The sequence below is a fragment of the Salmo trutta genome, chromosome 24 (genome assembly GCF_901001165.1).
Source record: "Salmo trutta chromosome 24, fSalTru1.1, whole genome shotgun sequence".
NCBI lineage: Eukaryota > Metazoa > Chordata > Actinopteri > Salmoniformes > Salmonidae > Salmo > Salmo trutta.
In genome coordinates this window covers 43264520-43280197 of record NC_042980.1, presented here as the reverse complement: position 1 = coordinate 43280197, position 15678 = coordinate 43264520, and the positions used below count along the sequence as shown (strand labels likewise).

The 15678-nt window shown below is 40.9% G+C and overlaps 1 protein-coding gene across 10 annotated transcripts in view; it reads right to left on the bottom strand.

Moving 5' to 3' along the window:
- Positions 1-1170: 1170 nt before the first annotated feature.
- Positions 1171-15678, bottom strand: part of LOC115161352 (E3 ubiquitin-protein ligase Midline-1) — a 71134-nt gene continuing 56626 nt past the window's right edge. For 7 of the 10 annotated variants that reach the window (XM_029712271.1, XM_029712278.1, XM_029712277.1 and 4 more), the window contains 8 exons: positions 10401-10496; positions 8635-8742; positions 5316-5464; positions 5086-5213; positions 4323-4466; positions 3488-3649; positions 2958-3165; positions 1171-2717 (listed from right to left, as the gene is read on the bottom strand). In XM_029712271.1, coding sequence (XP_029568131.1) covers positions 2369-2717; positions 2958-3165; positions 3488-3649; positions 4323-4466; positions 5086-5213; positions 5316-5464; positions 8635-8742; positions 10401-10496 — 1344 coding nt within the window. In that variant the 3' untranslated portion in view covers positions 1171-2368. Of the gene's footprint in view, positions 2718-2953; positions 3166-3487; positions 3650-4322; positions 4467-5085; positions 5214-5315; positions 5465-8634; positions 8743-10400; positions 10497-15678 lie in introns of those variants that run through there. The other 3 variants (XM_029712279.1, XM_029712280.1, XM_029712281.1) reach the window with 2 other exon arrangements.

Below are 15678 nucleotides of genomic sequence, written 5' to 3'. Positions count from 1 at the left end.
ATCATATGTTTCAAATAATCATTTGATATAAAAATCACCTGATATTGTTGCTTAATAAGTCTTTCCATTATGTGTTATTCATTAATACAGTATGTTAATAAAAAAAATAGTGTTTGAGACTACAGCTGTAGAATGTTCATCAGTCATAAAACAGTACACCGTATTGATGAAGCAATTTATTTGTTTCCTTCTTTTGAAAAGCATCTTACTGTATGACAATTTGAACACCATCGTTGCTACATAACGGCCTCAGGGCGTTCCGGACTGCTGTTAACCCCATTCTGTGTCAGATTGCGTGCAAATCCACTGTTCTCTCAATGCTCTGAAATGACTAAATGTTCATGCAATAAAATAAATAAGATTTCTTGAACCATGTTTTCAGTGACTTAGATAACTTCTTAATCAGTCGGCATGGTTAGAATGTATTTCTATCCCTCTCTATTGGGATTGTCTCTGGTACCGTATCACTGAAACAACCGCCAACCTCGGTGAAGCCACAAGCCAATACTTTGTCCAAGATTAAAGGCCAGATTTAATATATTCCTTAACTACCGCACCTGCTATTTTCACCCTGTATACTTTTATTTAAACAAATAAATGTTATTGTACTGTGTAAATACCTTGTTTTTCAGCTTGTATAATGTTATTTAAACAAATAAGTGTATGTTAAGCTACTGTGTAAATACCACAAATGCACATTTGATCAAATTGACCAGCAAAACATTTTCAGTCTTTAAATATTTTTTTTTGTAAACAAATTATTTACAGACGTCTCCAATCAACATCATTCTAGCTGGACTGTGTTTGTGCACTTGGGATCTGTCACGATCCATGTCACGAGGGTGTCTGATGGTGAGGTCACAGTAAGTTCAAATCTTTTTTTAGTCTAGTACTAGTTGAAAGGATCGGGGTCCAGTGGTCTTACTGGAGGATAAAAAGAGATGTCAGAAGGAATCTCATCACAGCTTAATCGTTGTTGTACGATGCTGAAGTGGTCTGTAGAATAATAGCCATACAGCCACCTAACATTCATGAGACCTTATAATCGGTGAAAAGAATCTAAGCCAAAAAAATATCAAGTGGTTTTCTTTGTTTTGCCTACAGTGTGTGTCTGAATTAAATGAAAATTACAGTTAAGATTAGGTAGCAGACAAATAAAAAGCATTATCATTACAATTCACACTTTATTTATGTAATTTTATTACATTTTTAACAAGGAATGCGGGAAAATAATGATGCATCGGAAAAAGTCAAATTGAACATCCCGAGCCAATATGTGAGAAGAAAACAGTAAGGTATTTACAGAGATTGCACATGTTGTTTCTAATTACAATTATTAAAACATTATTTCTGTATTGAAATTTCACTTAAAATGTATTTTCTTTAAAGTATACATTTTCAACATGAATCAACTTTTTTAACATCGCAGTGCTTTTTTTTGACAAAGAGATGAAGAATTGTGTCTTTGTGAGTTTGTCAATTATAGTCAAGTTGTCAGTGCATTAGAAGTGCTGTGATTTTAGAATTGTAAAAGCGGCAGATTAACTATTAAAAAAAACTTAACATGTTTATTTTCACAAACATCATCCTAATTCATAAGAAAAATCATAGCGAGGACCTCGTATGAAACAGAAGATTGTAGACTCCTGTTATAACTGCTCTGTAATCAGAGGAACTGGTGTCATGATGACATGTCAAAATAAACAGGTTACACGTAAAACATTTATCAACATGCTGCTAACGATTGATACATGGACGAAGGTCAACAATCTACTGTATGTGTAAGAATGAAATAAGCTCATCACAGGGCTTTTCATTTTGTTTTATTTAACCTTTATTTAACTAGGCAAGTCAGTTAAGAACAAATTATTATTTACAATGACGGCCTACCGGGGAACAGTGGATTAAACTGCCTTGTTCAGGGGTAGAACAACAGAAGGACATATTACCTTGTCAGCTTAGGGATTCGAACGAGCAACCTTTTGGTTACCGGCCCAACGCTCTAACCATTAGGCTACCTGCCACTGCCTGCTTAAAAATACAGTAAGTTTGACTGAATTTCAAAACGTTATACCCACCTTCCTCTCTAAGCGCATCCCAAAACCAACAAGCATAAATAGCAGTGAATATTAATGTGTTAAGCAAGAAATAAAATCTACAATATTTTTTAAACCCAATAAATGGTTTCCATAAATAATAATAAAAAAAATGTATTTGCTTCTATAAGAGCATGATTGGAGACTTATCTGGCACCATGGCTTTGTTCTGTTTTATACAGCATGGATGGTGTGACACAAAGTGAGCCAGGTGAGGCTGAAGTGGGTCTGTTCTGCTCCGTTTGTGTCTTTGTGTTGCATTAGCTGGTCTGTTAATCCTGGCAGTCTGTCCCCTCGAGGTGGTCTGGGATGGGCAGCCCCGTGAGAACAGTCAGACACTTGTTCCACACGTTGAACACGGGACAGACTGGCTGGGCGAAGGTGATGTCGAACGTGTACAGGTGCTGTGAGCCGGCGCCATCGTAGAAGGCCAGGGAACCGGCGTCGTAATCCAGCAACACCCCCACGCGACGCAGGTGGGGGGACGGCTCGATGGGCATCTCCTTGCTGTTGTGACGTACTACCCAGGAGTTGTTGCATCGAGATAATACCCACGAGGCCGAGTTCTTGCCGATCCACTCGTGTTTCGGTGCTGACTTGTAAGCAACGCCCACAGCAAACCTGATGAAGATAGAAATATAGCATGTTAATGGGTCATTCTCTAGTAGAGGTCAAATAGCACCTGTGGGAAATGACAGGAGTCCTAGCGTCCTAGAGATTTTTAGATTTCAAGATCGAGTTTTATTATAGTGTAACAGAGACTGTGATTGGACTTCCCAATCTGAATCTCACACACACACCTTTGTCTCTCCACATGTTCTAGTCTGAGGTATCTCAGGCACGACTGGTCCATATTCTTACCATGTGCTCCCTCCTATCAAGGCCTCCCAGTAGTGGCGCCCGCTGTCGATGTACACATTCCCTGTGACGCCATAGCTGCCCTGGCTGGTGAAGCGGTCCTGAGTGTGGCTCTTCTTGGACGACGTCTCATCTCGCTCCACCGTCAGGTTGTCATGGGAGACCTTCAGCTTCTTATGAGCAGACTTTGGGTCCAACTTGAACGGTTGACCTGTGAATGGACCATAGATTAATTAAGAAATAAGGCCAGAGGGGGTGTGGTACGTGGCCAATATATCACAAACCCCCGAGGTGCCTTATTGCTATTATAAACTGGTTACCAACGTAATTAGAGAAGTAAAAATAAATGTTTTGTCATACCCGTGGTATACGGTCTGATATACCACAGCTTTCAGCCAATCAGCATTCAGGGCTCGAACAACCCGGTTTATAATTTAACCGTAAACAATAGTAAATACGCTAGTAAATAGTAAATATCTCCTAAGACGCTTGATGACGTCAGCACGGTACAGCTTTTGGAAACTCTGACATACTGTTGGTCTTCAGCTTCCCAGGTACACTGCTGCGACTCCCTGCCTGGTTGATAGCTTTGACCATAAAGATGTACTTGGTGCCACACTGGAGTCCATGCACTGTGTAGTGGTTCTGCTTGATGTTGGGCACAATCATCCAGCTGTCCGCTGAGTTACACAAACCTAGACCACAGACAAAGTCAAGTCAGTTAAATAACAGGAGCTACAGACCACTGGATTGTAACAAACACACAAATGTAACAGACATTCGTTGACATAACAACACCTTCAATTAATACTTTGTTGTCATCAAATGAAGATTGTGGTAATTCTATCATCTGTACTGTCGTAACCTCTTACGGCTGTTATTTCTCTGCGTGACCCGTCGTACACAATAACATTGCCAGTTCACTGTAGTATGAACAGGCACTGGGGCAGAAGAGGGCCAATTCCTTGCAACCCTTGCTAGGGTGATCTGTTCCAACAGTCTGCCACTTACATGAGCCGCAGGGAAACACAAACCTCTATCTGGATTGGAATCCAGTCTGACTCAGCCTATATACTCTGGCCTGGATCAGTCTCTAGCAGAGATACACAGCAGAGATCTCTGATATCTTATTATCGTCTTATTATCCAATGAAAGGAAAGCATGGTTGTTGCCGCCCCTTCTGAAATGAAAAAATCCTTTATTTGATCGGGGTAATGTAACGACCCTCCCCCCCCAAAGCTATTCACAGCAGGAGCCACTCAGATAGTCTACCTTTCATGATTTAACAGTTTATACCACAACAGGCATACTGTACAGTCACACAGCAAACTGTACTGAGGAGATCTAGGAAATGCTTTGTGTACGTACTGACGACATTGGCTTGTCCAGTGAAGATGGCATACTGCAGTTCATAGGAGACGACACAGAACTCATCATCAGACGTCCAGTGAGCGGTGACGGTGTCGTACGATGCCGTACATAATTCCTCACGGATTATTGGGGGATTTGGTGCTGAAAATAGAAATATTTTGTTGTTTTTCTTCACGTCTCTGGTGTTTGTCAGTTATTTAAGACAACAATGATGAACAGTAGACATACTCACTACAGTACATTGGATTTACAAAAAATATATATTTTTTATGACCAAAAGGGGTTGGTAAATTAATTCTAGTCCACTCTTGCAAGGCGCTGTGACTTCATTGGCCAATTCGCAGTTGTAAATGGCTACCTGGCTAAATAAAGGTTAAATATATAAAATAATAAAATAAAATTGTTCTGTGTGATTCAGTTGGTTAAGTTACTGGCCATAGAGTTAAATGTAGTACAGAAGACATCCTGTGGAGAATTCCCTAAAAGCCAGAACAATCAAAATCCAGTTCATTCAACTGTAAACGAACACCAAACTGTCAGTTTACACCTGTAGTTTACAAAGCATGTGACAAAAACAATTTGAGAAGCTACAGTGTAGATTTATTTTTTATATTTGACTGCTGGACAAAATAGATAAACAGAGAAATTGCACTGTACCAGAATGTCCCATTTCAGATAGACCTGAGTTATAGATATGTTCTCAATATATTTCTGACTGAAAAGATGGAAAAAGATGGATAACAGGTGGAACTGCGTTCACCTGTGAGGTAATCCAAGCTTTCCAGCATTTTCTTTTCCCTTGTAAAGTCCAACGCAAACGTATCAAAGGTGTCATTCAGGTTTATCTCCGGGATCAGGATCTGCGAGGATGCTGTTGCCATGGACACTCTGAAACACAACGATATATAATTATCTCGTTACAACCTGGGACTCTGTCAGTTGAGACTGTTTGGAGCGTTATCACAACAATCAGCTGACTTGATAGGTCACCTCTCGCAGATGCTTTTGGCTGTTTGCAGGAAGCGGGTGTGGTCTGTCTCTCTCAGGGTGTGATCTGCCTGAGTGATGAGGGATGACGATCTCTCGATGATCTGCTTGCAGGTGGCGATTTGCTGGGCTAGCTTCCGCAGCCGGATAGCCTGAGAGGAAACAGTGGATTATTGAATACCCCGGTGCAGGGACAGACCAATAGACTGCTGCTACTGCGGCTTCAGAAACGACTGTACTACAGCAGGTTCAATTGAGTTGACAGTTCTTTATTTAAAAGGTCACAATCGAGAGGTCATTCAATTGTACATAATCATCTCACCATTTTTCTCGAATTCAAAAAACATGCTTTGCGTGTTTTTATCTAATCAAATTTGCATCGACCCTCATGATTTAGCCAAGTGATCAACTTTGAGGATGGAATGAGGAGCATCTACATCATCCAAAACATCACCATGGTAAAGGAATGTGCCTGCTTGCCCCCTCTGTCCATCATCAGGGAGCAGAGAGGAGAGAGCAGAGAGGGGAGAGCAGAGGAGAGAGCAGGGGGGAGAGCAGGAAGCAGAGAGGAGAGAGGAGAGAGCAGAGAGGGGAGAGCAGAGAGGGGAGAGCAGGAAGCAGAGAGGAGAGAGGAGAGAGCGGAGAGGAGAGAGCAGAGAGCCAAGAGGAGAGGAGAGAGGAGAGAGAAGAGAAGAGAGAAGAGCAGGGAGCAGAGAGGGGAGAGCAGAGAGCAGGAAGCAGAGAACAGAGAGGAGAGATCAGAGAGGAGAGATCAGAGAGCAGAGAGGAGAGAGCAGAGAGGGGAGAGCAGGAAGCAGAGAGGAAAGAGGAGAGAGCAGAGAGGGGAGAGCAGGAAGGAGAGAGCAGAGACTGGAGAGCAGAGAGGGGAGAGCAGGAAGCAGAGAGGGGAGAGCAGAGAGGGGAGAGCAGAGAGGAGAGAGCGGAGAGCGGAGAGGAGAGAGCAGAGAGCAGAGAGCCAAGAGGAGAGGAGAGAGAAGAGAGAAGAGAGGAGAGCAGAGAGGAGAGGAGAGAGCAGAGAGGGGAGAGCAGAGAGCAGGAAGCATAGAGCAGAGAGGGGATAGGTGAGAGGAGAGAGCAATAAGCAGGGAGCAGGGAGCAGAGAGGAGAGAGGAGAGAGGAGAGAGCAGGGAGCAGAGAGGGGAGAGCAGAGAGGGGAGAGCAGAGAGCAGAGAGCAGGAAGCAGAGAACAGAGAGGAGAGAGCAGAGAGCAGAGAGGGGAGAGCAGAGAGGGGAGAGCAGGAAGCAGATAACAGAGAGGAGAGAGGAGAGAGGAGAGAGCAGAGAGCAGAGATGGGATAGGTGAGAGGAGAGAGCAATGAGCAGGGAGCAGAGAGGAGAGAGGAGGGAGCAGGCAGCAGAGAGGAGAGAGGAGAGGAGATGAGAGAGGGGAGAGGAGAGAGCAGGAAGCAGAGAGGGGAGAGCAGAGAGGGGAGAGCAGGAAGCAGAGAGCAGGAAGCAGAGAACAGAGAGGAGAGAGCAGAGAGGGGAGAGGAGAGAGCAGGAAGCAGAGAGGGGAGAGCAGAGAGGAGAGAGCAGAGAGGGGAGAGGAGAAAGGAGAGAGCAGAGAGGGGAGAGCAGAGAGGGGAGAGCAGAGAGGGGAGAGCAGAGAGGAGGGAGAACAGAGAGGGGAGAGCAGAGAGGGGAGAGCAGAGGAGAGAGCAGAGAGGGGAGAGGAGAAAGGAGAGAGCAGAGAGGGGAGAGCAGAGAGGGGAGAGCAGAGAGGGGAGAGCAGAGAGGAGGGAGAACAGAGAGGGGAGAGCAGAGAGGGGAGAGCAGAGGAGAGAGCAGAGAGGGGAGAGCAGAGGAGAGAGCAGAGAGGGGAAAGCAGAGGAGAGAGCAGGGAGAAGAGAGCAGAGAGGAGAGAGGAGAAAGGAGAGAGCAGAGAGGAGAGAACAGAGAGCAGGGAGAACAGAGAGCAGGGAGCAGAGAGCAGGGAGAACAGAGAGCAGGGAGCAGAGAGCAGAGAGCAGCCTCCTGACTTTGAAACGAGGCACGGGGCGAGGAAGGAAGCAGTGTTCCTCAGAGGGGCCAGATCACAGGAAACAGGTCTGATATGGCTCTGACACTGAACATGGCACAGCATGCCAGCGACACCCCCCCCCACCCCCCAAGCCCTCTCTAATGACACTTAATGGGGGGAAAGGAAGGGAAACCACTCAAGGAGCAGAGTGGATTTGTTTCAGATGCAGAAATGCTGTGCAAACTCTCCTCCATTACTACAGAATACTGTATAGCACACACAAAACAAAGCTGCTCTAGTTCAATCAGTCACATAGCGATGACCTGACAACACTGATTTTCATCAAATAGGAATTCCAGAGTAAATGATGTTTGTCATACATTCCATTAAAGAAGCAAGCAGACTCTTGGTTATGTTTGCCTCTTGAGGTACATTGCAGTGGCACTGTGGCTCCCGAGTGGCGCAGCGGTCTGAGACACTGCATCTCACTGCTAGAGGTGTCACTACCGATACCTTGGTTCCATTCCAGGCTGTATCACAACCAACTGTGATTGGTAGTCCCATAAGGCGGCGAGCAATTGGCCCAGCGTCGTCCGGGTTAGGGTTTGGACGGGGTAGGCCGTCTATTGTAAATAAGAATTTGTTCTTAACTGATTTGACTCGTTAAATAAAAGGTTAAATAAAGGTTAAATAAAGGTTAAATAAAGGTTAAATAAAGGTTAAATAAAATAACACAGTCAGTGAAAGCTGTGCATGTCTAGCAGAGATGTATGGCACGGTAACAACTTTCATCCTCAGCCTTTATAGAGGGCTAGTAACCAAAAGGTTGCTGGATTGAATCCCCAATCCCCAATTGCCATCAGTCACAACAAGGTGGAATCAAAATGTTGCCATCAGTCACAACAAGGTGGAATCAGAACGTTGCCATCAGTCACAACAAGGTGGAATCAGAACGTGCCATCAGTCACAACAAGGTGGAATCAGAATGTTGCCATCAGTCACAACAAGGTGGAATCAGAACGTGCCATCAGTCACAACAAGGTGGAATCAGAACGTTGCCATCAGTCACAACAAGGTGGAATCAGAACGTTGCCATCAGTCACAACAAGGTGGAATCAGAACGTTGCCATCAGTCACAACAAGGTGGAATCAGAACGTTGCCATCAGTCACAACAAGGTGGAATCAGAACGTTGCCTTGTGACTGATTACATTGTCATTGTAATATAGTGAGGTGATTTGCCATAAGAGCTGCAATGTCTACTTGCAAGTTTTGACTTGTAGCTGTTGTTGATAGTTGTTGACAGCTGTGGGGGAAGGAGGAGGGCAGTATGAAGTATTACCTTGCCCTCGTTTATCTTGGTGGCTATGATCTGTCTTCTCTGATGTATGATGTCCATCAGAAGGTCACACTCTTCAAGGAGCTTGTTCTCTTGTCTTGATGCATTACCCTTGGAAACAGATCAGGACAGGGATATGAATCTAGTACTTTATGTTTGGCATTGACAGGATAAAACATAGCATTTACAGACATTTCTATTTTTTATTTATTTGTATTTTTTTATTTAACCTTTATTTAACTAGGCAAGTCAATTAAGAACAAATTCTTATTTACAGTGACGGCCTATCCCGGCCAAACCCGGATGACGCTGGGTCAATTGTGCCCCGCCCTATGGGACTCCCAGTCACGGCCGGTTGGGATACAGACAGGAATTGTTGTAGCTCTTTCCTGCAGTCAAATGACCAAAACGCACTCTAGTGGCTTCATGGGTGGAATGTTATGAAACCTTTTTTTTTGCCATAAAATCTGGTGTTTCTATGTCAAATGTTTTTTATTCTTTTACAAGTATTCTGTGATGTATATAAAGTGTAATATAGGGATGCAAACTCAACATGTAATACATTTCTACTCTATATCTGACATGGTACAGCTGTCTTCTTTTTTTAAGCCCATAACCAGGTGTGTGAGGTCTAGACTTTTGTTTCAAAGTAGATTTGTTTGAGACTACCAAGAATCACTCTGTGAACCTGATTTAGCCCACAGGAGTACAATTAATTAGATAACGCTCATAGCCTGTAACAAAGCCCCCCTGGCTCATATATAACAGTGCACCTGAGGCAGTAGGCCTATCTAGTATTTCCCAGGATAGATCTACACAGCCACAGAGATCCTATTAAATTACATTTCTAGTATGTCATTCTATGTACAAAACGCTGTCACCGTACACAGAGTAGCATAGTGCCACAGGTGAGAGTCAGCTGAGCCTAGTCATTACAACAGTTGTTTTCGCTTTCCCACATACAGCCAGATCTGCTGCTGGCCCACTTTCTCCTACATCTCTCTATGGCCACATTGTGTTATCTGTGCCATTTTATTCCTCAGTTGGTTCATGCACATATCTTTTGCTATGTCCCATTCATGCTTTTACCCCAAACAACACCCTACCATGCACAAACACACACACACACGCGCGCACACACACACACACGGCCAAATTGGCAATATGGCACTGTTTATGTGAGGTTAGCCTACTTTGTATAGTTAACTTTACTGGCATATCCACTTGACTGTATACCCGGGTCAGCATATTCATCTCAGTAACTGTGTCCGTGAGATATGTTACAGTATTCTAACATGTTCAATGAATTTCAAAGTGTTGCATGTCACAGAATCTGGTGAGCTCAGCTTGAATGCTAAATAACAACAATAAGGATTCAAAAAAAAATGTTTCAACCAAAGATTTTATAAACCCCAAAGATTTGATAAACTAAAGATTTTTTAAACCCCAAAGATTTTTTAAACCCCAAAGATTTTATAAACAAAAGATTCTTTAAACCCCAAAGATTTTTTAAAGCAAATATTTTTTTAAGCAAATATTTTTTGAACCACAAAGATTTTTGGAACCAAAGATTTTTTAAACCAAAGATTTTTCTATCTACTGTATGTCAGCAACCACTGTAAAATGTGTCTTATCGGACACCTAATATGTTACATTTACAATACAAGGAAGAAATCAAAAAAGCTTAACCTATCAAACAATAGAAATGCCGCTGAAACAGAGCTGTATCATATAGCCTAATATGGAAACAGATAAACATCCTTACTTACCTCCACATGTTGGCAGATCTGGATCAACTTGCCCATCAGAGTTTCCAACTCATTGTTCCTCTTAATCAGATTGCCGAGGTTGGAGTCCAAGGTTTGCTGTGGGAAAAAAAGAATAGAAGAAATATGAACAACAGAGAGAGTCTGTAGCTGAAAATATTTCTCTAGCAAAATGTAAACTGTTAACTAAATGTGGAAAGAAGGGGAGGAAAAATCATAATCACAATCATGGCTGTCCACTGGAAAAGGACGATGCACTAACAGACAGTCCCTTCATAGGGTCTGGTTGTGTCCCATTTGGTGTGTCAGTCAGTCAGCCAGTCAGTCAGTCAGTCAGCCAGTCAGCCAGTCAGTCAGTCAGTCAGTCAGTCAGTCAGCCAGTCAGTCAGTCAGTCAGTCAGTCAGTCAGTCAGTCAGTCAGTCAGTCAGTCAGTGACCTCTGAGCTAGCCCCAGTGCCAGAGCTCCATCATCCAGCCTGCTCACTGAGCTGCCAAAGCTGAGAGGGACAAGCAGAGCGTCTGCCAGAGATGTATCCTAGGGCTCAATTATTTCTTGGTATTTTATTACAGATCCCCATTAGCGGCTGCCAAGGCAGCAGCTACTCTTCCTGGGGTCCAAAACAAGATTAAGGTAATTACATACAAAACAAAACAGATACATTATTACACCACTACTCTACCACTATATATCTACAATACAACACATTATTACACCACTACTCTACCACTATATATCTACAATACAACACATTATTACACCACTACTCTACCACTATATATCTACAATACAACACATTATTACACCACTATATATCTACAATACAACACATTATTACACCACTATATATCTACAATACAACACATTATTACACCACTACTCTACCACTATATATCTACAATACAATACATTATTACACCACTACTCTACCACTATATATCTACAATACAACACATTATTACACCACTACATATCTACAATACAACACATTATTACACCACTACTCTACCACTATATATCTACAATACAACACATTATTACACCACTACTCTACCACTATATATCTACAATACAACACATTATTACACCACTACTCTACCACTATATATCTACAATACAACACATTATTACACCACTACTCTACCACTATATATCTACAATACAGCACATTATTACACCACTATATATCTACAATACAACACATTATTACACCACTACTCTACCACTATATATCTACAATACAACACATTATTACACCACTATATATCTACAATACAACACATTATTACACCACTACTCTACCACTATATATCTACAATACAACACATTATTACACCACTATATATCTACAATACAACACATTATTACACCACTACTCTACCACTATATATCTACAATACAACACATTATTACACCACTATATATCTACAATACAACACATTATTACACCACTACTCTACCACTATATATCTACAATACAACACATTATTACACCACTACTCTACCACTACATATCTACAATACAACACATTATTACACCACTACTCTACCACTATATATCTACAATACAACACATTATTACACCACTACTCTACCACTATATATCTACAATACAACACATTATTACACCACTACTCTACCACTATATATCTACAATACAACACATTATTACACCACTACTCTACCACTATATATCTACAATACAACACATTATTACACCACTACTCTACCACTATATATCTACAATACAACACATTATTACACCACTACTCTACCACTATATATCTACAATACAACACATTATTACACCACTATATATCTACAATACAACACATTATTACACCACTACTCTACCACTATATATCTACAATACAATACATTATTACACCACTACTCTACCACTATATATCTACAATACAACACATTATTACACCACTATATATCTACAATACAACACATTATTACACCACTACTCTACCACTATATATCTACAATACAATACATTATTACACCACTACTCTACCACTATATATCTACAATACAACACATTATTACACCACTACTCTACCACTATATATCTACAATACAACACATTATTACACCACTACTCTACCACTATATATCTACAATACAAAATCCATAATGCAGCAATATAGCAATTTTACAAAATACGTGTGTGTAGAGTGCGTGTGTTTGGAGGTGTGCCTTTGTGTGTAAATGAAATTCTTAACAATGAAGACCTGCGCTATAGCGCGATAGAAATTGAAATGCAATGTTCTGCCGTTAGTGGAGACTGTATATTCCGGCCCAATCGGTAATGATCTTTAAATTTCAAGCGTAGTATAGCGGTGAACATTGGCGATACGTATTTAATCCGAGCTCTAGGCAACTAAACCATTCATGCATTAATCACCCAATGATGACTCAGATCCAACTCTCTCACAACTTTACTAATTATGACATTGCTGTATAGTACATCCATGGCTATAGTCTATAGCAGAGGTTTCCAACCTTTTACCGTATGTTCCGGGACCACTAATTCACCGTCAAAAGTTGTTGAGGTCCACCATTTGTGGAGTCCCAGAATTGTTTTCCATAAAATATTTTGCGCGTCAAATTTAGAGTAAAGTTTAACACAAACGTAAAGCCTATCGAAATTACTGTATTATTATGAACAATTTGCAATGTAAAAAGTAATGTAAAATGGATTGTTTAAGCAATAAGACATGCGAGACAGGGCTTTATCACGAATCCAGTCCCAGTCAACCCATTTAGCTCCTGTGATGTATTCCTGCTACACAGCACTGCCTTGAGTGCCTTATTGCTTAATTATAAAACTGTTACCAAAATATTTAAAGAACAATGAATTACATATTTTCATTCAAACCTTATTTTGATAAGTCAATTCATACAATGACATTTTTTTTTCTACCAGAAGATATAGTCCGGACAAAAATCTGGTTGTTAGGTATTTTGGTCATGTTGCTACAGACGCGACCCATAGTTGCTATGCAAAAAGACTGGTCATCCATTCTAAACAAAACGGTTGCTATGCAGGCTGGATAACTTTCTTGTAACTTGTTAGCTCGCTAGCCTAACTCAAGTCACGTCAAACATTGAACCTGGAATGACAGTAGACTAGTTGCATTTTCATTTTCTTGAGCATTTTTGATATGGGCATTTACTTGGATATGACCATGATAATGCGAGATTTCGACTGGCTCAGGAAAAGTGTTCACTATATGTATGGTACTACAGAGATAGACATTCAAAAGTGAAACATTGTTTCCGAGGTCGGACAGGCAGACAGTGAGGTTTATGTTAATCCCTGTTGTATCAAACTAAATGCTAGGTTTATGTTAACCCCTGCTGTACCAAACTAAATGATAGGCTTATGTTAACCCCTGCTGTACCAAACTAAATGCTAGGCTTATATTAACCCCTGCTGTACCAAACTAAATGCTAGGCTTATATTAACCCCTGCTGTACCAAACTAAATGCTAGGCTTATATTAACCCCTGCTGTACCAAACTAAATGCTAGGCTTATATTAACCCCTGCTGTGCCAAACTAAATGCTAGGCTTATATTAACCCCTGCTGTACCAAACTAAATGCTAGGCTTATATTAACCCCTGCTGTACCAAACTAAATGCTAGGCTTATATTAACCCCTGTTGTACCAAACTAAATGCTAGGCTTATGTTAACCCCTGCTGTACCAAACTAAATGCTAGGTTTATGTTACCCCTGCTGTACCAAACTAAATGCTAGGTTTATGTTAACCCCTGCTGTACCAACCAAAATGCTAGGTTTATATTAACCCCTGCTGTACCAAACTAAATGATAGGCTTATGTTAACCCCTGCTGTACCAAACTAAATGCTAGGATTATATTAACCCCTGCTGTACCAAATTAAATGCTAGACTTATGTTAACCCCTGCTGTACCAAACTAAATGCTAGGCTTATATTAACCCCTGCTGTACCAAACTAAATGCTAGGCTTATATTAACCCCTGCTGTACCAAACTAAATGCTAGGCTTATGTTAACCCCTGCTGTACCAAACTTAAATGCTAGGCTTATATTAAACCCCCACTGTACCAAACTTAAAGCTAGGCTGGAAGCAAAGGGAAATAATGTGCGAGTTGAGATAAATACAAGAGATGATTCTGACAGCAACATGATATTCTGATGGAGGTGCAGTGATCGTTTTCAGATGGAAGTTTTTATTTCATTTTTTATTTTATATATATTTTTTATATTATTATTTTTTTATTATTTTTTTATTTTTTCAGATGGAACTTTTAGCAGGCATAAGTGTGTCTGTGATGGACATTACAGCGCAGCTTGGAACGCTGCTCGTCCAATCAGTATCCAGGATCCAAACAACCAGTTATTAAGCTCCCAACTGTTATTCTTGTTTGAAGAAAACAAATCTTAAAGGCCCAATGATGCCGTTTTTATATCAATTTCAAATAATTCCTGGGTAACAATTAAGTACTTTACTGTAATAGATTTCCCCCCCCCAAAAAAATCAAATTTTTTAAAACAATTTCTCAAGCAAGAATTTTGCTAGAACGATCTGCGAGTGGTCTGAGTGGGGAGGGGGAAACTAAAAACTAACTGTTATTGGAAGAGCGATTTGGAACTCTCTTTGTTATTGTTCTTATTAACCAATTTACCGCATGGTGATGTCACCATGGAAAGCTGAAACTCCCGCCCATGCAAACCTGCTGATAAGAACTTCCTGATACATGTGTAAATATTATACATTTTTTTCTACTGAGCTATTTACTTTATGTTCCTATTATTATCTTTTATTATTTATTATTGTTGTTGCATTGTCCAGATGGAACCTGCAAGTAAGCATTTCATTGGACAGTCTATAACATGTGTATCGTGTGCATACAACTGTTATGCTGTTATGCATCTAAAAGTTTCTTTATTTTACAGTTATATTTTTGTTATTTAGCAGATGCTCTTATCCAGAGTGATTAACATTCGTCTTAAGATAGCCATATGAGACTTAAGTGATAATGCCCGAGAAGCCGACTTTGTCTCGGGCCTAACAACACCCGTGCCAATATATCCTCCAAACACTGGATTCGAGGTCATTATCACTTTGATACAATGGGTTACCAACATGTTAAAATAATGATTGACATTTTCATTAAAATTTTTATTTTCATGAATTTATTCATACTATTTCATCCTTCCACAAGATATAGCCCCGACACAAATCTAGAGTTAGTACCCAAGCCGACTGGTCGTTTGTTCTATCGGTTA